This window comes from Thermobia domestica, chromosome 5 (assembly GCF_964235325.1).
Source record: "Thermobia domestica chromosome 5, izTheDome1.hap1.1, whole genome shotgun sequence".
Classification (NCBI taxonomy): Eukaryota; Metazoa; Arthropoda; class Insecta; order Zygentoma; family Lepismatidae; genus Thermobia; species Thermobia domestica.
Genome location: NC_137458.1, coordinates 206,038,673 through 206,061,705, shown reverse-complemented (window position 1 = coordinate 206,061,705; position 23,033 = coordinate 206,038,673). Strand labels below are relative to the sequence as shown.

Below are 23,033 nucleotides of genomic sequence, written 5' to 3'. Positions count from 1 at the left end.
AACATCTGTATGCCAGTTGTAAGGCATAAGTGTCAAAAGCCGACTGGAATGTCGTGGTCCTCTAAACTCAGGTCCTCAAACTCGATTGCTGCATCAGAAGTACAATATTTTATTTATTATTGTTATAGTTTTGTTTTGGTTGTGGAACAATTGAGTTCTTGTGATTTTTCACCTCATGTAAATTAAATTTTTCAGTTTAAATCCTACAATTATGCCCGTAAGGCTAAGGGAGACGATGATAAAGCAAGTGAATGATAATGGAAGAATTGGTGGAATGAAAATGTGGGAGGAAACGAGGGTACACCTACAGACACGATGTTGTCTACCACAAACTTACTTGGCCGGGAATCAAACCAGGGACCTTATGCACCAGAGCTAAGCAGTCTATCACTGAGCCACCGTACCTCCCTTTTGTACTCCATGTGAACATGGAACTGAAATAAAAAGTAGGGTTTCTTTCGAGGAGAGCGGGTTGGTTCGGAGATATCCCAAATGGTGGTATTTCCTCTCCCGCAGATTTTTTTTTTAAAGACCAGAAATCAACATGTGTAATACTTATAAGTTTTTTCTCAAATATAAAAACATCAACAAAAAGAGTTTTTCAAAGAAACTCGAAAAGTAGCCATTTTTCAAGTTTATTTCTGGGCTATGTATCAGCGAAAATGTCGCCAAAATGCATTCAATGGTTCTTTGTTAAATGCAATATTATTTGCTACAGATATTTTCTTTTTCCAAATCTTAACAATTCCTCATAACGTGACAACCCTGAATGTGCTCGTCACACTTTGTCTTCTGCCCGAATGAAACGCCCCCCCCCCCCCCCCGCGTCTTTGAAATCGACAGAGTGGCCGTGGACCTGGACACATGTGATACAGAGTGTTTCTAGTGGCGCGAGGACAGTACAAGACAAGAGGCAGTTTGTGAAGTTTAAGGACTGATATTCATAAAACAAGAAGGCAGTGACTGGTTAGTATAAACTTTTTACTATGTATGATATGTAAATTTTACAAATTTAGAGTTCTTTTTCTAATAGTAAAATGTTAAAAGGAAGTAAATTTTGATACCAGAATAATGTATTGTGTAACCGTGTCTCCTTTGTGTGTGAATAGACCTTTTGCTTTGAAACAAAAGGTGATCATATTAATACAGAGGACAACAATAGCTTATTTCAGTTCAGTCTTGCAGCAAGACTTTCTATTTACAGCGTTTTTCGAGTAGGAGAATTGAACAAAAGTGTGATTTGGGAATGGTATCACCAGTGGCGTATTTACGATTTTGTTTCGGGAGGGGCTTTGCTAACTTTCGGGGGGGCTTTGCCTGGAAATGTGAAAATTCTGCAAGATATTTCATTTACTTTACTATACTAAGTAAGATTTCGGGGGGGGCTTAAGCCCGCTCCCCTAAATACGCCACTGGGTATCGCTGTAGGTTTCTGGGGTCGTTGTTCGGTGGGGGGAAAGCTACAATGGATGAGTCAAGTCATTTCGTCGCCTCCGCTGTGATCCTATGATTCGAAAAGACTCATTTTTGGGTTCCAAACAATACGTCTCCAGGGTGAATGCATAGAACGGTGTGTGTTTCACTTCATTTTCGTATAAATGTGCTGCCTTTCCTATCTTATTTTTAATCCCGTAGTTGCTTCTTTCGGAAAGTTAAACAAAAGTTGCAATTCTTCCTTTCTTTATAGTATTTATAAGACAAAGCATTACGTAACCATCGTATGTTACTTATGTAGCTCACAGGGCCGCTACTATGGGGAAGCAAACGAGGTACGTGCCCGGGGTTCGTGGTTGAAACGGCGCCTAAAAGGGAGATTATATATTAGTATTTTTCCTGCCGGTATTTAATACTTTTCATCAGAGTGTGAAATCATGAAATCGAAGTGGGAGGAGACTGGAGGAAAAAAAAAGTTGTGCGCAGTTTTACACTTTAAAGATTCGATATAGAAAGTTCACGTATTTGGACATCTATAAGTAGTAAACTAGCAAATTAGGTATTATGAGTACGGTATAGCGCTGACCACTAGTCCACCTAATAATCAAATACAAAATACACGTTGATTGGATATGAATTACTGTAATTATTTTGTAAACTTCTGACGTTATTTCGCTGTATTATCACCCCCAGCAAGGTTTTAGTGGGGGGAATTCCCTCTTTCCCCAACGATTTCGAATCCTGCTTTACATCATAAATTCCACTATTTCAATTCGATGATAAATAATGAATTTAATGTAGAATCACATATACATTAAAATATGTATTATAGCGCATTTTTCTCTTCTGTAATCACAGACATTATTCATTTTGGTAAAAAATCTTCTACAAAGACATTCTCTCAGGCTTTCTCCCCCTTCTCTGCTAGAGGCTTATTCCGCACCCTACTCAACAAGCTCCAGGGTTTTATCAAACGTCTTTAAAATATGAAGTAGATGAGCTAAGGAGGTATTTGTGAGCAATATTATTCCGTTGGGAACAGCATTGACCTTTATGATGCTGTTAACTAAAGGGTGAGGTGATAAGATATAAAGTGTGGGGGGGGGGCAAGTTCATGCTAGAGCCAACGGGTTTTTTTACTTGTATTTCCTACACTAATGAAGCACTAAGATTATAGTTTGTGCACTAAGAAGCGCTAACGATTGCACTAGAAGAGATCATTAGTGCTTTAGAATTTGGCGGGAATTTAACGCAATGAAAAATTCCCCATGCATTTCTTATGGGAGTTTTGTGACATAATTGGCTATATCTAGACTAATAGTGAAGCACTAACGAAACTATTAATATTTTCTAGAAGTACTACTGATGCACTAACGAATGGCACTAATTTTATCGTTAGTGCTTGAAGTGGGGGGTAACGTGAACTTGCCCCTACAAATGTTTTTACTTCTAGCACCTACACTAATGAAGCACTAACGTTAGGGGTTGGTGCACTAGGAAGCACTAACGATGCACAAACGAATGGCACTAGTTATTTCGTTAGTGCTTGAAGTGGGAGGAAACGTGAACTTGGCCCCCAAAGGTTTTTTACTTGTAGCTTTTACACTAATGAAGCATTAACGTTAGGGATTGGTGCGCTAAAAAGCACTAACGATTGACACTAATTTTATCGTTAGTGCAAGTGGAAGGGGAGCAAGTTCACGGACGTGAAAAAATATTTTTTTAAATGATTGTATGTAGGAAAATTATGGAATTATAAATTTATGTATCTTGACTAGAAACAAAATAAATATGTTGTAAAAAAATCGTAAAATACGTCAAAAATATGTCCATCAAATTGTCTTATTTTGTTCATTTTCACCAGGTACATAAAGATCTGGAATCATAATTCGATTCCATGTCTTATCCCGGGACCTAGTTATTATTATTGTTGAAATGTAGGCATACGTCATTATCATGGGCCATGGTGGATCAGTGGTAGAGCGCTTACCTCTGATACTATTGGTTTCAAAGCATAGCAACTCTCTTTCGTAACTTAGAGCTCCCTCGTGGCTAAGCGGTTAGCATGCGCGCCTTTGGCGCGGGAGACCCGGGTTCGATTCCTGGCGGGAGCTCATGTGGTTCGGATTCCACGTTAATCAGTAGGTCCACGTCTCATATAGCCTCGCTGCTGAACGGGACGTAAAACTCAAAAATCAATCAATCAATCTTTCGTAACTTACCATTTATTTAAGTAATGGTACTTATCATCTAAAAATTATCGTGTTATTTGAACCATTTCCTTATTTGGTAATAGTCTAGATTGGGACATCAATAGATGTAGTATGTTACGGCGAAATTCATGTATAGTAGAATCCCGCTAATCCAACCTCTGATGGTCCGATTCCCCAGTTAGTCCGACCATGGCGTCCTCGGTAATTGTTTACGTCTCACTCCAACAATCTTATCTGTATATACTTATCGGTGACTCATTTCCTACGACGTAAATCAGTTTGTTGTTGAATGTCAACTTGTTTGCTATCCAGATATATTTTTGTAGTGTTTTCAGATAATACTGCGTGGTTACCAGGGGCGGATCCAGGGGGAAGATCGGGGCGATCGCTCCCCCCAGAAGAGGAAACTTTTTTTATTTTATATATAAATATAATTCATCCCATTGGAGCTCTTGAAAGTAGCTCTAAGTAGCAGTATTACAATCCACCGCCCCCCCCCCAGACGTCCGTTCTGGATCCGCCCCTGGTGGTTACAAACGATTTACATCTGTGTGTTGATATATACTGTACGCACAAACAGTACAGAGCTGTAATTAGTAACTTACTGGATTTTATAATATGTTTGCTTCATAATAATCTTTATTTCACGTTTTCTCGCAAATAAAAGTATTACTCTGATAATCCGACCTTTCTTGAGTTTCGACCATGCTCTCAGTCCCTATGGGGTCGGACCAGCGGAGTTCTACTGTACTGTACGTACGTGTGTATAAGAGTTTATCCAGTAGTTTTACGTCTTCCCGTGAGTGGCTTTACTTGCTAGGATGTGATTGTTTAGTGCGCGTCCTCAGGACACGGAAGTCAGTATGGTTGAAAATGAGAGTCAATGCATTATGTACAAGAAAAATTCCGTGGCTTATAGTACAGTAGAACATACATACTGTATATCCTTTACATTTGAAATATTCACTATACATGTTACGTACGAAAGTTACCTGCATTCCGTGTCCTAAAACAGCAACTACAAACTGGATATTCATTCGACTAAAGTATTTACTCTAAATAAATACGTTATGTATGGGATATATTCTTCCGTGTTCTAACACCAGTATTTTTCTTTCACTTTACTATAATATTTTTTGATCAAAAGACATGTTGATTTTCACTATTTATGTTAAATTATCTTATTTATTCTGATGGTATAAATAAGGTGATATATGCTCCTTAATATAATATTTAACTTTGCTTCATAATGTTTAACTTGTAACTAGTGACTTAGTATTTCACGTATTTGCTTTCAGATGATTAAGAAGACAATATGCCATTAGCCTTCTTAACTTGCTAATTGGAAGAGAAGAAATATTATACAGATATTTAATCGTTTATGAATAGATGAGTCATTGATATGAACAATGAAGCCGAGGCGGTACAAAGTTCAGTGTTGTGAGTGCAATTCAATATTTAACCATGATTACAAAGGTAACCATGAAAAAAGTATTCATGGTGGTAAACGAGTGAATGTGAAAACTGTTGGTGCTCCGGCGAATCCATTTGAGGCTGCAAAGAGACGAAAATTCGAGTGCGATGAAAGTAGTGGAGAGTCAAATGTTAATAATCAGTTACATAGTGCTTCAGATGTTCAACCTTCTACTTCAACTTTACGAATTCCAAGTGAAGGAATTCAAAATATTCCGACTTGTAGTGGTGACGAAAATAATACCGAAGTCGGTATATCAAGAAGTTTTTCGGTAGAACTAGTAAATGAAGAAGTGACGGAAGCAAATGTAAATGTAGATAATAAAAAAACTTGTGACAGTGAAATTTCTGGAAGTGATAAGAAGAAGAATGAAAACTGTGAACATTTTTCGGATACTATAACCTGGGAGGAAGAAATTTCAGATAGTGTATCTCATTCACGGCCAACATGGATTGAATTTGTAGGTAAAGTCTATTTTTTGTTAGATAGGTGTAGTGATGCGAGAGAGTTAGTTAGTAAACTTGAACAAAAAGAGGTGATAAATGAAAAGCTTAATACGTACGAAATATTAAACTGCCTTTTATCTATAAAAGAAGCCTGTGAAAAAGCTGTGAACATTGGTGAGCAATTTCAACGTAGTTTAGAAATCGAAAGTGATTGTATTGTTGAAGAACGTTCAGATAAAAGCTATTCTGTAGTTGAACATGATCCTGGACTAAGACCACACAACCTATCAGACAATCAAAAGAATTACTTAATTCAACTAGGACCACACCAGCCACACTTAGCGTGCTTTCCAAGTGATGGGAAAAACAGATTTAATCCATTATGGTTCAAGGAATATGAATACTTAGAGTACAGCACAGTTAAAGACTCAGCCTTTTGTTTTGTGTGTTTTCTTTTTCCGAGTGGGGTAGGCAGAGAAAAGAGTGAAGACTCGTGGTCAAAAACTGGTGTTAGAAACTGGGGAAAAATGAAAAGTTCTGGGAAACACAAGCTAGGGAAGTTACAAATGCATTTCTCTTCTACAGCACACAAATCAGCAATATATAGCTATTGCAATTTTTTTGTTAAAAGAGAGTCATATTGAGGTTCTTCTTGACCACAAAACAAGGTTAATGTTAATCGAAGAGGAAAAAGTGAAAATGCACAACAGAGAAATTGTTAAAATTTTAATAGATACTTGCAGGACATTAGGAAGACAAGGACTAGCTTTTCGTGGCTCAGGATCAGATCCAGAAAACGGCAACTTTGTTCAAATAATTTCATTATTATCAAGATATAATCCTGTTTTACGAAGCTGGATTGAGGATAGAAAATTACGTCCATATTACGTAACATATATGAGTCCTCAGTCACAAAACGAGTTGGTTTCTTTAGTTGCTGACGAGATCAGGAAAAGTGTGGTTAAAGAGATTCAAGATAGTGGGTTTTACTCAGTAATGACAGATACTACACCTGATATCTCACACAAAGACATCCTTTCTGTTGTCGTTAGAAGCGTTGACGAAAATTGTAAACCTCGAGAACGTTTACTAGAAGTGGCAGAATGCACAGATAAAACAGGTCAAGGAATTGCGAAACAAATTTGTGATAGTCTACACAAAAAAGAAATTGATATATCTTTGATGGCGTTTCAATCGTATGATTTTGCAAGTACTATGTCTGATAAATTTAATGGCGTACAGCAGAAAGTGTCAGAGATTATTGGTCATCGGATTCCTTATATACCATGTCAAGATCATCGCACAAATACGGCAGTAGAGCATAGCTGTAATGTAAGCATAATTTTAAGAGAGTTCTTCAACACACTGGAAGCACTGTATGTGTTCTTCAGTTCCAGTACAAAAAGATTCAAGAATCTCCGGAAGAAAATTGAAGATGTGGAAAATGCTATTCAACTGAGAAATTTGTCCCAAACTCGATGGACAGGAAAAGCTGAATCCGTAAAAGCTATTAGTACATCACTTGAGCTTATTTTTGACGTTTTGGAAGAGATTTCTAACCAAGAAGATTTTGATTCAGGAACCAGATCACAAGCATACTGCCTATACAAGAAAATCAAGACATTTGATTTCATTCTTAGCTTGTTCTTCATGAAAAATATCATGTACAAGTTGAAAATATTAACTGAAACGTTGGAGACACCTGATCTGAATGTGATTGACTGCATTGGAGCGATAGAGAGTACAATTAACACTCTAGATGCGATCAGTAATAATTCCACTGGAATGAACGACTTAATTGAAAGCGCCATCGTATTTGCTAAAAGATATGATGTTGAAGCAGAACATGACTTCCAGTTACACCATAGACGAAGGATCCTACCCAAGAGATTAGATGAACATGCTCAAACTGAATCTAACTTGAATTTAAAGCAGTTTTTCAGAAAGGAGTTCAAGGTTGTCCTAGATACTCTGTGCTGTGGCCTTCGAGAAAATGTAACTGCAATAACAGCTACGATCTTGCCTATACACTCAATTTTCAAGTTCCCTTTGAGAAAGAAAGTTTTGACAATGCAAGCAGTTGAAGAGGCAGCTAACATGTTTCCCGCCAAATTGAGACCAGATATTTGTGCTCTTCAGAGTGAGCTGGAGGTTTTGTTTGATATATGTAACGATAAAGGTGTTTCAAAAATGGAAACAGTGATTGACACAGTGGTAGAATGCAAAAAACCTCTAAGTCAAGCTTTCAAGCTTTGCCAGCTTGTAGTAACTGCAGGATATGGAGTGTGTACGAACGAAAGAACATTTAGCCAATTGAAGGTTGTTAAGGGATCTCTCAGATCGACAATGACTGATGAAAGAATGGACAACTTAATGTTGTTAAAGTGTGAAAAAGATATTGGTGATAAGGTTAACTTAGGAAACATTATTGACAGATGGTCTGAGCTAAAACAAAGAAGAATTGTAGTGAAATGAGATCAGCATTCAATATGTGCTTGGCAACAAGAAAAATATCTCAAGGGATTTTGAAAAGGACTTAACACATTCCGGACGGGCCTTTCCTTTAAATACCGGGTTTTTCCTGTAGACTACTTTTTTTTTTTTTTTTTTTTTACATATTTTAAAAATTTATAGAAAATAATGTTTTCAACACAATGTGATTTATTATACCTTTCTATAATCTACAGAACTCCCTCTTTACAAGTGCAACACTTGATATTTAATTTCCCGGGACAAAACCTTCACTGCGAGCCCATCCAGAATGTGTTAAGTAATGTGATATATTTTGTAGGCTTTGGATATGTATGTTTTATATTGCATCAATGATTATTGGTTTGTTTTTTCATAACTGAGAGTTTCAGCGAGAGATTAAGATAACCGAAAAATTCAACTTTCCGAGAGAAAAAGGGAAAATGAAAACAACACGTTGCAAATAATACGACTCCTATCCATACTTTGGCTTAGTATGCAACAGGGGCGGATTCAGAATGGACTTCTGGGGAGCGGTGAGTTGTAATACTGCTACTTACAACTTAGAGCTACTTTTAGGATCTCTAACTCTGAATGGGTTTTATTTTATATTTAAAATAATATAAAAAGAACTGTTCCTCTTCTTGGGGGTGATCGTCCCTTCCTGGATCCGCCCCTGTCTCAGGACAAGCCATACAACTAGTAGTTCAAGCAAAGGTCAATTAATGATTGGTATGCTATTCTGTCAAAATCTCAATTTTGACCGGGGTGAAGGTTAGCCTAGTCTCTCACTGAGCCCCTCAATTGAATGTTTATGTAAATTAGATATCCCTACATCACAGGCAATAAATATAGTCTACTTTAATCTACGTTTTTAATGCATTTCTGCAACTGATTGTAGCTTTAAAGGTTCTCGTGAGAATTGGCTGGCGAGGATTACCTAATCTGGCCATGAGTTGTCAAATTAACAGTTGTGCATCGTGGGTGATGATAATGATTCTGAGCTGAGTTGTGAAATTAGACTCGAAAGCGGAACAAGGGCTGTTCGTATTCGTATCTCAGACGGGGCATGGAATGGGACGAATATGAAAATAAGGTTGCTGTGATAGTTTTCCAGGGTTGGTAAAAGTGGAAACACTAAGATTTTCGAAACACTTGACAATTTTTTTTATCAACAAGACTTGGCATTTTTAAAATCTAGATTTGGCAATTTCAAGTTTCATCCCCCTTCAATCTTGTAATGCTAGCTACGCCGCTGTACAGAACATTATATATCGCCGCTTATGTGACGTAGAGAGGTAAGCGCCATTTTTTTTTTTAATGAGATATTTCAACTGGAGACTCTCAAACCTTACTCTATCATCTGACAAAGTGGCGTAACTCTATCTCTAATAGTTTTTCTTTCCAGTAAGAAACGTTCAACTAGCGTAAACGACACTCTTGTATTGCTTGATATTTTACGTAAAGGCGTAAGTGCCATTTGTGTCGCTTACGTCTTTCTGTCATGTAAAATGTATAATATAATTGGTCGTTACATTCCCTGGTACTATGCAATAAATGCTACTGAGACTGGATTCAATGACAATGCCGCTTTTTATTCGGTATTATTTTATGATAGTTACCGGTAGATTCGGTATCATTTTATGGTCTTTGTAAAGCCGACTATTACAGACAAAATAATAATAATAATATAATAATCCGGGAACACTTGTGGTCAGATAGAGCATAAATGCAGTCGAGCAGAGACAGTCAAAAATTAACCATGCGTTGTTTTTCTCTACTGGTTACTAGACAGTGAAGTCTGTTAGTGAAGTGGGAAGATGCCTCCTTGAATGTAGTATCATCCAAAGATATTGAAACTGTTGATAACAATGAATTATGCAAGGAGTTAAAGTTAAAATGTGCTGGCTGCCAGAAAAAAAAATATATTACTATGGAACTGTGATTGAAACTGAATATTCAGCACAGAATCCTGCATGAGAACAATCCGAGTCAGAATCTATAGATGTCCCTGTCAGTGTTTTCAAGAAAACCGCTCAACGAGCGTACTGAAAGAAGATAAGAAGAACTCAAAAGATAACGAAAGTGACACTCAGTATGAAGATGAGAATAAGAACGAACGTGAAAGATGAAGATGAAGAAGATGAAGAAGAAAATGTTCAATTACTTGATAGTGACGATTCTGATCGTGACCTATCCCACCTACCATGTAAATACTTAAACTGCAAAACTGGATACCAAAATACTTGCCCTCTGTATAAACGTTTATTGTGCTTCAAGCATATTGCCAACATTGACAACTGCAGAAACCACCCATCAGTTTCTTCTGAAGAATTAGAAATCGGACCTTCTTCACGTAAGAAGCTTGCACATGATGCTCATTGTGGTGAATTGGCGGTTTCAAGTACATCTACAGTTCAATCAATTTCTAGTATATGGCTCGACGTGGGCCACCACACCATGTGCACTCAATGAAAGTTAAAGATTTTAAAGACTATAAGAGTATTTCGGAAACTGTATTTATTAAATCTCTGACAGAATTTGATTCTGGCATTAAAGTGGATTGGAGGACGGTCCGGGAGATAATGGTGACCAAAGAAGACTTATCAGGGATTTTCATAAAAACAAGTCACCTCAATCAACATTATGAGAAACTATCGCTGAAAAGGAATACAGGGTGCACTGAAATACACACGACCAACAACTTAACGTACCCATAAATATCGGTCGAGAAATACGAGGATTTAATGAACCTGTGCTCAACCGTGACAGAAATTGTCAAAAATTTTATCAAGACCCTCCCCACTTATAAAGGAAGGCAAAGGCATCTGATCAATATTTCAGCACTATTATTTTAATTTACATTTTTTCAAAACTATTAATAAAATTTGTAAAACACTTATTTAAAAGCAGTCATAACTGAATTTGTACATTAATTACATAATCAAAACATATTATTTGTAGTTGTGTTAGTAATGGCAACTTTATTTCACATCAATTCTTAAATTCCTTTGTATCGGCAATTTGTACGTGTACCTAATAAATAAATAAATAAATTCAAAACATTTATAAAAATTAACGTTAAAACAAGAAACTTCAGTGATGTGTTAATAGATCTCGGGGAGGCCAATGAATTAGTGCATTCGGTTTTTGAGAACATGGGTACCGGTTCAGTTCCCGCCGGGGCCTATTAAACAGAATGGTTCAGAACCTACCTTACCAAAATCTGTATGTCCCATCCTTACAAGTTCCCAGTTTGTTTAGGATGAAGAAACAATTCAATCATTCATTCATGTATTAATAAAGTTACAAGTAATTAATTAGTTGATTTTGGGTTTAACGTCTGGTTCAGCAGCGAAGTTATATGAGACGTGGACCTACTGATTAACGTGGAATCCAAACCACATGAGCTCCCGCCGGGAATCGAACCGGGGTCTCTCACGTCAAAGGTGCGTACGCTAACCGCTTAGCCACGAGGGAGCTCTACGAGTAATTAAGGCGTAAGTGCCAAAATATATTAGATTGCATATATGACGAACAGACGTATATCCATGTAATGCATATTTCTAGCGTGATGACGTCATATTAAATAAGCACGCTACAGGTCTTCGAAAGAGCCATCATTTACACAGGGCTGTTTGAAGCTATGGTTTTTAGCTGTATGTGTAGAACTGTTCAATTGCATTGAAATTTCTTTAAATGCTTCTCCTGTAAAATTACACTTTTGGCACTTACGTCTGTACGTCATATAAGCGACGATATATACGGGACGACAGGGAAGAACGTGGTAGCGGGATGGAATGGGTTACCTCTCCTATTTTCCTGCTATGGTGCTGCAGCCTTGCGGAAGTTGCAAGAAACTGAATATCGACTCCTTACCGGTGTGTGAAGCAAGCAACGCCAGTGTTGGGGAAGGCGTGTGACATGTGCGAATCGTTTTAGTGTTCGCGCTCTGTTTTTCGACGCCTATTGCAACATCAATAGAATTGAAGCTCAAGGAAACTCAAACAAGAATTCACAGAATGTTGAAATCGTAATTATAGTTCAGAGTATCATAGCTGTTGTATGTTTTAACCCTATAATACCCAGAGTGTGATATCATAGAATCCAAAAAATATGCTTTCAAATACTTCTGGGAGGCCAAATGACAAGAGGTTCAGCAATAATCCAGTAGGTGGTGTTGAGCGTACTGTTACAGATGTGTCACAGTGGGCATTAGCAGCAAAACACCATTGTATTCAATATAAAGAAGTAAAATCCCAATGTTACATATATGTAACGCGGGGTATTATAGGGTTAATGACTATAGTATGTAGTCTTTCCCACGCAGTTACCGCTGACACCATATGAAGCACCAATATGTGTATCGGGGCGGAATGGGCTACTGATATCACATTGCAATTAAAAGAAGAAACCCAGACCAGCGAGAAATGTCCACATACTGTTACAGGGAGTTGTTTCCTTGCAGCATCGAAACCAGGACCTTCATCGTCATCCATAGAATCACATATCCCAGATGTGACCACGGTTTTTGGAAGGAGACTTCCTGATGAACCGATTCAGGACCTTCGACGTCAACCACAGGAACAGATATTCCAGACGTGACAACATTTCTACACATGTCACTGAAGGATGTTTTACCATTCCCCAGAGTTAAGACTGGTGACAGGAAACTGACCAAAAGACGAGGCAAAACAGCAATTTTACATCATCGCCTTATAAAGCAGCATTGGGAATAAGAGCCAAAGAAGAGGAAGCAAAAGGTGGAAAAAAGAAGAGGAACCAGCAGGAAAAGGAGAAGAGAACAGATCACGCACTTGAGTATGCAAGAGTGCTGACAGCAGCAACAAGGAAGAAAAAAATAAGCGCTAGTTCATCAGAGGACGCTATATGCCTTTATTATGCTAGATGGTATTCCCAATCTAATGAGGAATGGACTGTGTATATGCTGGCAAACTTTAGTCACATAATTCTTATGCAGGTGTAGATAGTGATGACGACGGAGAAGTTTACGTTTGTAAATACTGCCAGCCGTAATTCAGTGTACCCTATTTTGCCCCATGTGTTCACATCCATGTGAAACAACATTACTTTCGATAAACACGTGTACTGTACGTAGTGATGTCAGGTGGAAAATTTTCCACTGTGTTTTTCCGGAAAATTTTCCGTTCTAAAAAATATCAGTATTCAAGTAACAATTCCTCAGTAATCATAAAATAGATTGAATTCATGTATAGAAATGTTAAAAAGTGAAAGATCGTTTAAAGAATCTAAAAATTTTCAGTACCGGTACTATGTAGGAACAAGTGAAACAGTTTTCCACTATATTTAACTGTACATTGAGCAAAAAATTGAATTCCTGTAGAGGAAAGTTAGACAGTAACAAATTATAATTTTCCAATTAGCTTTCGGGAACCGGAAAATTTTCTAATATTTCAAGTTGAGAAGTAAAAATTTACATAGTGTTTCCCTCTCTCTCTCTGTGAGCTCCTTCGTTGCTAAGCGGTTAGCATATTCGCACTTTGGCATGAGAGACCTGGCTTCCCTGCGAGAGCTCATGTGGCTCGGATTCCACGTTAATCAGTATGTCCCGTCTCATATGGCCTGGCTGCTGAAAGGGATGTTAAACTCAACATCAACTCAAAATAACTCTCTCTTTCTCTCTCTGTGTGTGTGTGTAAAGTGCAGGTAACACACATCGAGTTCGCAGAGTACAAATATCTCATTCTATTATATAAAATTTAAATTTATTACTAGTGATGACTATTTTCCGATTCATAAAAACATACTCCACTTATTCCTACATCGTTGTTTAGCCGTAAAATTTATTGGTATTAAATATTGTCTAAAAAAGTTTCATGAAGTGAAAATCTAACGATTCTTCATTTCTTCAAAAATGTTTTCAAAACTTCAATTCGTTCTTCTCTCAGAATCCATCTTTGATCTCACAAAATCATATTGCGTCAGTTTAATACGCGTAAGACAAAATTTCCTCACAGATTTACTATTTAGATTTATATACTTGCAACATTTATAAATAAGTACAGATAATAAATAACTCATTATTAGAGAGCACAGATTAGAGAGTGCCTACTGTAAATTTTTGACTACCCAAAATTCGAGCTTAAATAACTCATGAAAACAAATACTGTCCATTTCTGGAAATAAACATTTATTAATTCATATATTCATTCAGAAGAGAAAGTGAAATATAATAAGGAAGCTGATTTGTGTTGTTGTTCTTCCAATAAAATAATAAAGAAACGTAAAAAGCTGCACTATTAGCGCTGCGTTCTAAAAACAACAAGTAATTTCATTTTAATTTACAAAATAAAAAATATATTACTTTTTTCTTATATATGTACTTGTTCTATCGAATCGTTATTATTTCTAATACATTTTTATACATAATAATGGTAGTTTTACAGTACAAATATCTGTCCTAAGATGTTGGTTTTAGACTTATGATTTACAAGTGTTAAACACAATAAAATCAAAGCATTTCTTCTTATTTTCTGTTACAAAAATAATCTTCATAAGGAACTTTTATGTAGTTATTTCATTATGTAGGTAGGCGCATATGTGAAGAAATAGTGGAATTTTCTCTTTTTGGAATAATTGATAAATTCACAAAGGTTTCTTTCGATTTCTTGTAACATTTTAAATATTGGAATGGGATATTTGTTCTCTACGAACTCGATATATGTTCCCTGCACTTTACACGCACAGAGAGAGAGAGAGAGAGAGAGAGAGAGAGAGAGAGAGAGAGAATGTAAATTTTTACTTCTCAACTTGAAATATTAGAAAATTTTCCGGTTCCCGAAAGCTGATTGGAAAATTATAACTGTTGCCGTCTAACTTTCCTCTACAAGAATTCAATTTTATAGCTCAATGTGCAGTTAAATACAGTGGAAAAATTTCCACCTAAGACCACTGTACATAATATCCAAATTGTCCGGCTTATCAAAAGTTTTTCCACTTGTATCTACATCGCAATGAAAATTTTTCGATCCATGAAAATTCCTTTCACTTGTTTCTACAGAGCAATAAAACTTTCCGATTCACAAAAAGTTGTTGTACTTGATGAAAATTCAATGACGAAAATTTTCCGACTCCTAAAAGGTTTTTCCATACAGGACAGACAATTTTTCGATTCATGACAAATTGTTTCACTTGTTCCTACATAGTACTGGAAATTGTGTAAGCCATGAAAATTTTCCGATTCTTTAAACGATCTTTCACTTTTTAACATTTCTATACATGAATTCAATCTATTTTGTGATTATTGAGGAATTTTTACTTGATCAAAATCGTATAGAAGTGATGTTCTTACCGTTACCTTCAAGATAATGATGCAGAATTAACGATACAATCGTTCTATAAATATATAGATGTCCTATAAGACATTTATATATTTGTATGTATGTTAATATAATAAAAACACTCAAATTTTGTGCCATGTAATCCTCTGCAGGCGGGATATTATTCGGCGTACTCTACGATACCACTAAATAAACAGTGTTGCAAAACCAACATATAGTTGTATTATTTGAAATAGCATTAAGCTAGATTATTGCATATATCAAATCTACGTGTAAAAGAAAAACGTATCGTACAATATTATACTTGCCATTCAGTGTTCCAAACTAAAGACACTACTGTATCACTAGCATCAAAACTTTTGTGAGCCCTATTACAATAATATTGCAAACCAAACATACAGGACAATGCACTTTCAATGTACTCTAGTGTCTAATACTGTGATCATGATATGATGGATTTCGAATAAATACAAAGCTACAAGTGATTAAAAATATTACTTTTCAATAACTGCCTAGATAGGTATCCTATCCAATTGCAAAGATGGATTTCATTAGATTTGAAGATCACAATGCAGTTTACAGTTTGATTTCTTAAACCGTTCTGGAGATATGGTATAAACAGTTTTTTCATCATTGCTTAAAATTATATAATTTTGTGAATTTATAATTACACTTACCGAAAAGTATTTTTATGTTATAGGATCAAAATAAATCAAAAATGGTTCTATTGAAAGTTTCCACAAATACCTCATTTTAACCAATATATCATTTTTTTTTCAGTTTTTCGTATCTTCCTAATGGGTTGAGCTAGCAAATTGCTGCAAACGGCATTATGATATTTATGTCTATTAAAACCTACATATATAATTCGAAGTGATACTTAAAAACAGTTCCGAAATAAAATCCTTGAAAAAAGTCAAATTTTCAATTTCTTGTAACTTTGTTTCTTACTTATCCGAAATACAGTATATGACGACTGTAGTATTCAACACTAAGGTCCTTTGATCTTTCATTACTCCGTCTCTCACTTGGGTTATTACCGTCGTAGAACCCTCCAAATGTTGGTTGTCTTTCGATGTTTGTGATACTATAGCGTTCTTAACTTGTAACATTGCATAACAAATGTGGCAATGTGTATTTTCGGTTTATATATAGATTTGAAATACAAGTATGTAATAATCTGAGGTAGTGCCATTTAAAAAATACAATTTTATGTTAGGTTGGTAGCATTGGTAACCTTGTGGTATAGCAGAGTATGTGAAATAATGTCCCTCTGCCGATATTTGCAGGGTACAAAATTTCAGAGTTTTTCCACATTAGTTTATAAGTTGCAAAGTTGTATCAAGGTGTAGGCTATTGTTCATCCTATATAAATATATATTTCTCAAAATAAGTAGATGAGCAAGCTAGAAATGCCACAAAAGACTTGCAAGTTACAGCAATAATAATGCACATATATTTCTAACATGACGTATTAAATTACATAAAAGAAGCTACTCATGGTATTTTTAACTTCCTAAATTGCCATGAAATTGGCCTATTTTAAAAGAAAATCATTATTAAAATAAAAACTGATAGTTTCGATTGAATTCCCAACGTACGCAAGAAAATAGCTGTGTAATTATTGCTAAAATACATGCTTTGAGTATTTCAAACATATTTTAATCAAACGTTCAGTATTATAATTAAATGCATATCACCTATGAATTTTGTAGCTTTGCACTCTTGAAGGGTCGCACTCTTTATTCTTGAGGAATCGAGAATTTCTGTTAATTCTAATGAAATTGAATTTCCAGGAAATCATTTTGGATGCCGTTATTGGATTCTTTTGGGTAGATCCTCGCCTGACTGTGACAGGAGACACAACTCTACATTATGTTTCAGACGAAGTCAAGGATCGGCTATGGTTGCCTCGTATAACTTTCAGACCACTGAAAGATTTAAAGATGTTGTATGGTACAGAGATATTCAAAGCTTTGGAAGTGTATTCATATGAAATAGACGACTCAGAGACTATCACGTATCTTTTCTATCATATCAGGTACGGTGAATGACACATATTCAGTTTTAATCTATTTGAATAGTTAAGTGTAACAATAGACCTTTATCTTCATATAAATAATCTTCATCTTCATATAATCGGTATATGCTAGCTTGACGAAATATTGAACGCAATATAAGATTTCAAATATATAGGTTTACTTGTAATACGGATAAATAGAAACACATTTAACCATTTTAATTATATGATATTCTTATATACATATGTAATTAAGTTTATTTACTTTCCGATGGCATATTATGAGCGACATGTTGTAAGGTACCCAGATACCTTTACATCAGTGACGTGAATAGTTGAGTTCTAAATGTTATGTACTGATGCCAACCAGAAATGTTATAAAGTCCCATCTCGATAGGCAGAAATTTCCATTTTGCTCTTGAATTTCGCACGCTGTACTAACAACAAAATTTTCTAAACTTAGGAAAACATGAACAGTGAAATTATTGTATATCAGTCATTTGCTTCAATATATGAGTGAATGATCCAAAACTTTGGATTGTCTACGTTTAATAAACACCTTATGAACACGTATTTTTCTTCATTCAAAGAGACAATTAGAAATACCGATCAAAATAAGTATATTAGTTGTGAGTGTTGTATTTCCATTACGCTCTCGTACCATGATCTTCCACTGAAAGTAATACAAGTATCCAGTTATTTCGTATGGAACGTTTCGGAAGTTAACTCATTTTACTATCTTCCGTTAATTCTGCTCTGTCTTTCAATTTTTAAGTACTAGAGTACAATTAACGTTTTTTAGACATGTTTGAGATTCACAAGTCACTGCATAAATCACTTTACCATTAGAATATATCTTTTAGTAACAACATTTGTCAATTAGCATTAATTTCACGTTTATTTTAAACTTATTTGTCTATTCCTCGCCCATTGACAATTTTGTTGACGTCAATGAAATAGATATATAAAAGATCCCATAAATACTGCTAAGCTTTACGAAAATTCCTTTTATCCCATTTAGAGAAATTATTGTTTAAAAATCTCATATTGTGAGATTTTTTAAGGGAAAGCCATAAGTCATTCAATATTCTGGTTAACAATGCCTATATTTATTAGGTACGATGAATGCAAGTTAACATTCAAACTATAGCTCCTCGTGTTGAACTGTTTGCAGCCATCTTTGTGCCAGTTCCTCGATTTCATTTCGGTACCATGTCCTATCCTTACTGGCAAAGAATTCAGTCACTACTGTTTTCACCTTCTGTCTGTTGATGAAGCATCGTGATATCAGGAAGTACACCATGGATCGAATCAGTAGTAATTCGAAGTGACATCATGAGGATTACATGCCGGATGTGGCATCAGTTTCATATCATCAAGTTCCTGCATTTTTGTAGCTTTTTCGAGCCGAGTGTGGTTTTGTGTAATCCTCTTATACCAAGGCACACTTCCAATTAACAAATGCAGGATATCTTTGACATAGTGCAGCATTCATCCCCCCTAACTATTCGCAATAAAGGTTGGAATTGATGGTACAATCGTTAGAGTTACACTCGAAGTGAATTATGCCCTCATAGTTCCAAAAATATACAAAATATAACTTATTCTCGAGCAGCACTGTTTGACGATGATTCTAGAATTTGCCTTAGTCCAACCATTGTTTTTGCACATTCGGATATAGGAAAAACACCCACTTTTCATTGCATGTAACAATTAGTTTCACGAGGCGCAAATCACGCGAATTCTGCAGCAGTTTTGACACACTAATAATACGGTTGCTAGAATATTTTATTAAAATATCGATTCTTTATTATAATTACACTAGCCAACAATGAAACTGTAACGAAATAGATGTTACGAACTGTAACGAAATGTAACGAAACTGTAACGAACTGGAATAAAATAGATGTTTGTTAACTATATCGACCACGCTGATAACGAAAACGACAATGAAAAACTGAAATTAGCTCTTGTTGCCAAGTTAAAGGGGGGTGCATTTAATTATATTTATCATATTTTATTAGCATTCATTGTCAACCCCTTTCCATATAGACTTCAAATCCCACTGATTGTAGACAAAATGGTTAAGTTTCCTGCAGGCAACAATAGCTGTGTGTATTTTGTCGCTATTTTTAGCCCGGGCTCGTAGCAACAACGGGGAAGGAATGGAGAAGGGAAGGAAGGAGTGGAGCATGTTTCATTTAAGCGTAGTTTTTGTCTGTTACAAGCTGTGTTGTGTTCTTGTGCTGGAAGAACGTGTTATTGAAGTGTAGTTTGAGCGTGTGGTCATTGTAATTCCTGTGATTTAATATGCCTCGCAAATGCGTAAACAGTGCTGACTATTTTTGTTACATTTGTGGACAGGCTACATTGAAATCGCAAAGGAGGCCAATAACACCATATATTAGGAAGGCGTACAGACTGTACTTTGGATGTGAAATCGGGGACCAGGACAAGCCCTGGGCCCCTCATGTATGTTGCATATCTTGTGTCTCTACTCTTCATTCGTGGTTAAACCGTAAAAGATCTTCCAGGGGTTTTGCTTTACCCATGATCTGGCGAGAACAATCAAACCATGTGGATAACTGTTACTTTTGTATGACAACTCCGCTAACACATGGTATTTCCAAGAAGAAAAAATCTTCCTTGATATATCCTAACATACCGTCGGCCACGCGATCAGTGCCTCACGGAGATGGACTGCCTGTTCCTGTTCCACCTGATTGTGATAGTGACAAGGGCAGTAGTGAAACTAGTGCTGCACCATCACTTTCAAAACCTAGTTCTTCGAAAGATACTGATTTTGTGTGTGACAATGAGTGTACAGAGAATCACAAAATAACACAGTGTGAACTTAATGACCTAGTGGAATATCTGGAATTGCCGAAAGATAAAGGTGAACTGTTGTCGTCAAGACTACAACGGTGGAATTGCCTTGATAAGGCGGTAAATGTGACTGCATTCCGTAATCGCCATATGTCATTCCTTCCATTTTTCGAAAGTGAAAAGAACTTGGTATTTTGTAGTGATGTAGAGGGACTGATGGTAGCTATGGGCATTGACTATAAAAGTGATGAGTGGAGGTTGGTCATCGACTCCCCCAAAATAAGTCTCAAATGTGTCCTCCTGCATAATGGCAACGTGCTACCATCGATTCCGATTGGGTATGCACCTTATATGAAAGAAACATATGACAATATGAAACAATTGTTATTGCGATTGAACTATGACAAGTTTAAATGGCAGATTTCCGGGGATCTGAAAGTCATAGGCATATTACTTGGGCTACAACAGGGCTACACCAAATACTGTTGCTTCCTGTACCTCTGGGATAGCCACGCCAAAGCACTTCATTATAAAAAGAAAGATTGGCCTAAGCGTCAATCATTTGAACCAGGACCTTACAATGTTATGCACAAAGCACTTATCGAATCCAAGAACATAATTCTCCCTGCTCTTCATGTAAAACTGGGCCTAATGAAAAACTTTGTTAAGGCCATGGACAAAACTGGGGAAGCATTTCTCTATTTTCGCGAGAAATTTCCACGTCTTAGTGAGGCGAAAATGAAAGAGGGGATTTTTGTGGGTCCCCAGACACGTAAACTGTACAAAGATGAGTATGTCAACACCATCCTGACAGGTGATGAAAAGTTAGCTTAGGATGGCTTTGTTCAAGTATCAACAAACTTTCTAGAATATAAGAGGACAGAAAATTACAAGGATCTTGTGGTGAATCTTCTGCACTGCTACGATAGACTAGGGTGTAACATGTCCTTAAGTTACATTTCTTAGATTCCCACTTCGACTTCTTTCCTGACAACCGTGGAGCTGTAAGCGACGACATGAAAATGAGATACCAGGGAAAGTGGAATGCATCAATATTGGCCGATTATTATTGGACACTAATCAGGGAATAACCAGCAGAAAACTACAAATGCCAGGCAAAGCGGTTGCGCCTTCAGTGACCTTCCTCCGAGGGATAACAACAAGGTAAATACACGGATAAGTTTATATAGCCAATAAAGTAAAATTATCATAACTTCAAAACGAGAGCTAATCTTACATTTTCATTAACATTTTTGTTATCAGCACACCCGAAAACATAAAGATTAGCTGTTCTCATACCAGTTACAGAAAAAGAGTAAAATTTTGTTGGCTAGTGTTATTATCAATGTCTTATAACAGTTTAAAATGAACATATGTTGGGAAAAACAATAGAACCATTATTTTACTTATTTATATTTTTTTTTTTACAAAAATTAAACTGTTTTAACTTTATGACAAGGGTCTTGATTTTATTATTATTATGTATCATCAGAATATCTTTAGTTATAACATTATTTAAAGAACCAATATGCTATGTGAAATGTGACAATAGGTTACCAGGATCTTTTACAAAGCGGATATGAAATTTTAAGCATGGTTGACTCATTCTTTAAACGAAACTTTAATTTCCATAGTTCTGTAAATATTATTTTATAATATTGACTGTATGTATTTTAATCTTGTTTAATAATCAGCTTAAATCTCATAATGTGAATATATTAACCTTTTGACAAGGGTCTTAACCTACTAATATTCATTCTATATCACAATTTTTCTTGTCTGTTTTAAATAATTGTATAATGGTATTAACACAGTGCTGTATTTTTGGCAATGAGCTGTTCACAGTACTGAAAATAAAGCTATTATTATTATTATTATTATTATTATTATTATTATTATTATTATCTATATATATAAAAGAGAACGTACAAATCCTTTGTTAGCTCATCACGCTAATACGGCTGAACCAATTTCTTTCATTTTTGGGGGGTTATTAAGATTTGGACCCTAGATGGTTTTTATCATATCACTTTAATTTTCAATTACCAGTGTCTTGAGATAATTGACCATTCAAGTGTCCATAACGTAGAAATCCTTTGTTAGCTCATCATAGCTAAATCTAACCGTATTTATATGCAACCCACATGACCGTGTCACTCGGCGGGTTAACATAAATGACAGGCGATATAATGTTAACATTTACTGCAATCTTCTATGGTTTTTATCATATCACTTGAAAGCGAAAAAGTAAAAATTATCTAAGTAACAAAGTTTATTGCATTCCGGGGTGACCCCAGCGAAGCGGGGTGAACGCTGCTAGTTATTATTATTATTATTATTATATTCTAGCTTTCAAGTTTTGTTGTACCTACTCTAAGCGTGGCTACATAGCCAGGAGTAAAAATATGTTTTATGTACATGTCTATTTCTTTAACATATTATCAGAATAGCTGCACATTCACATCCAAATCTGTTTTCAACACATCCTGTATATAGCGGATATAACACTGATATATTTTGCGGTAATGAAAGAGAAAAGGTTTTTCGATTTCTATTGAACACTGCTTTGCTTTTATGAAATGCTAGCAATTAGACTCAAGTCTAAAGATCAATTGTAAGTAGCCTTTGAAACGTCAATATTTTAATGAAACCAACCAAGTGTAGAGAGAAACAAAAGTCTCTATTTTTTAATTATAAATATTCACATAAAAACCGCGTAAAGTATATTTTTGTGTATTTATTATCCACATAATTCCCTAGCTACCATTTTACGTAAATAATTCATATTGTTCTTAATTTTATGTTTATTTTGAGATTTATGTAATTGTA

General features: G+C 35.7%; 1 protein-coding gene across 1 annotated transcript in view; it reads left to right on the top strand.

Moving 5' to 3' along the window:
• The window catches only part of LOC145685372 (glutamate-gated chloride channel alpha-like), a 198,619-nt gene that overhangs the window by 101,647 nt on the left and 73,939 nt on the right, over positions 1-23,033 (top strand). Inside the window, exon 7 of the mRNA XM_081757761.1 lies at positions 17,155-17,399. Within this exon, the coding sequence (XP_081613887.1) occupies positions 17,155-17,399 (245 nt within the window). The remainder of the gene's footprint in view (positions 1-17,154; positions 17,400-23,033) is intronic.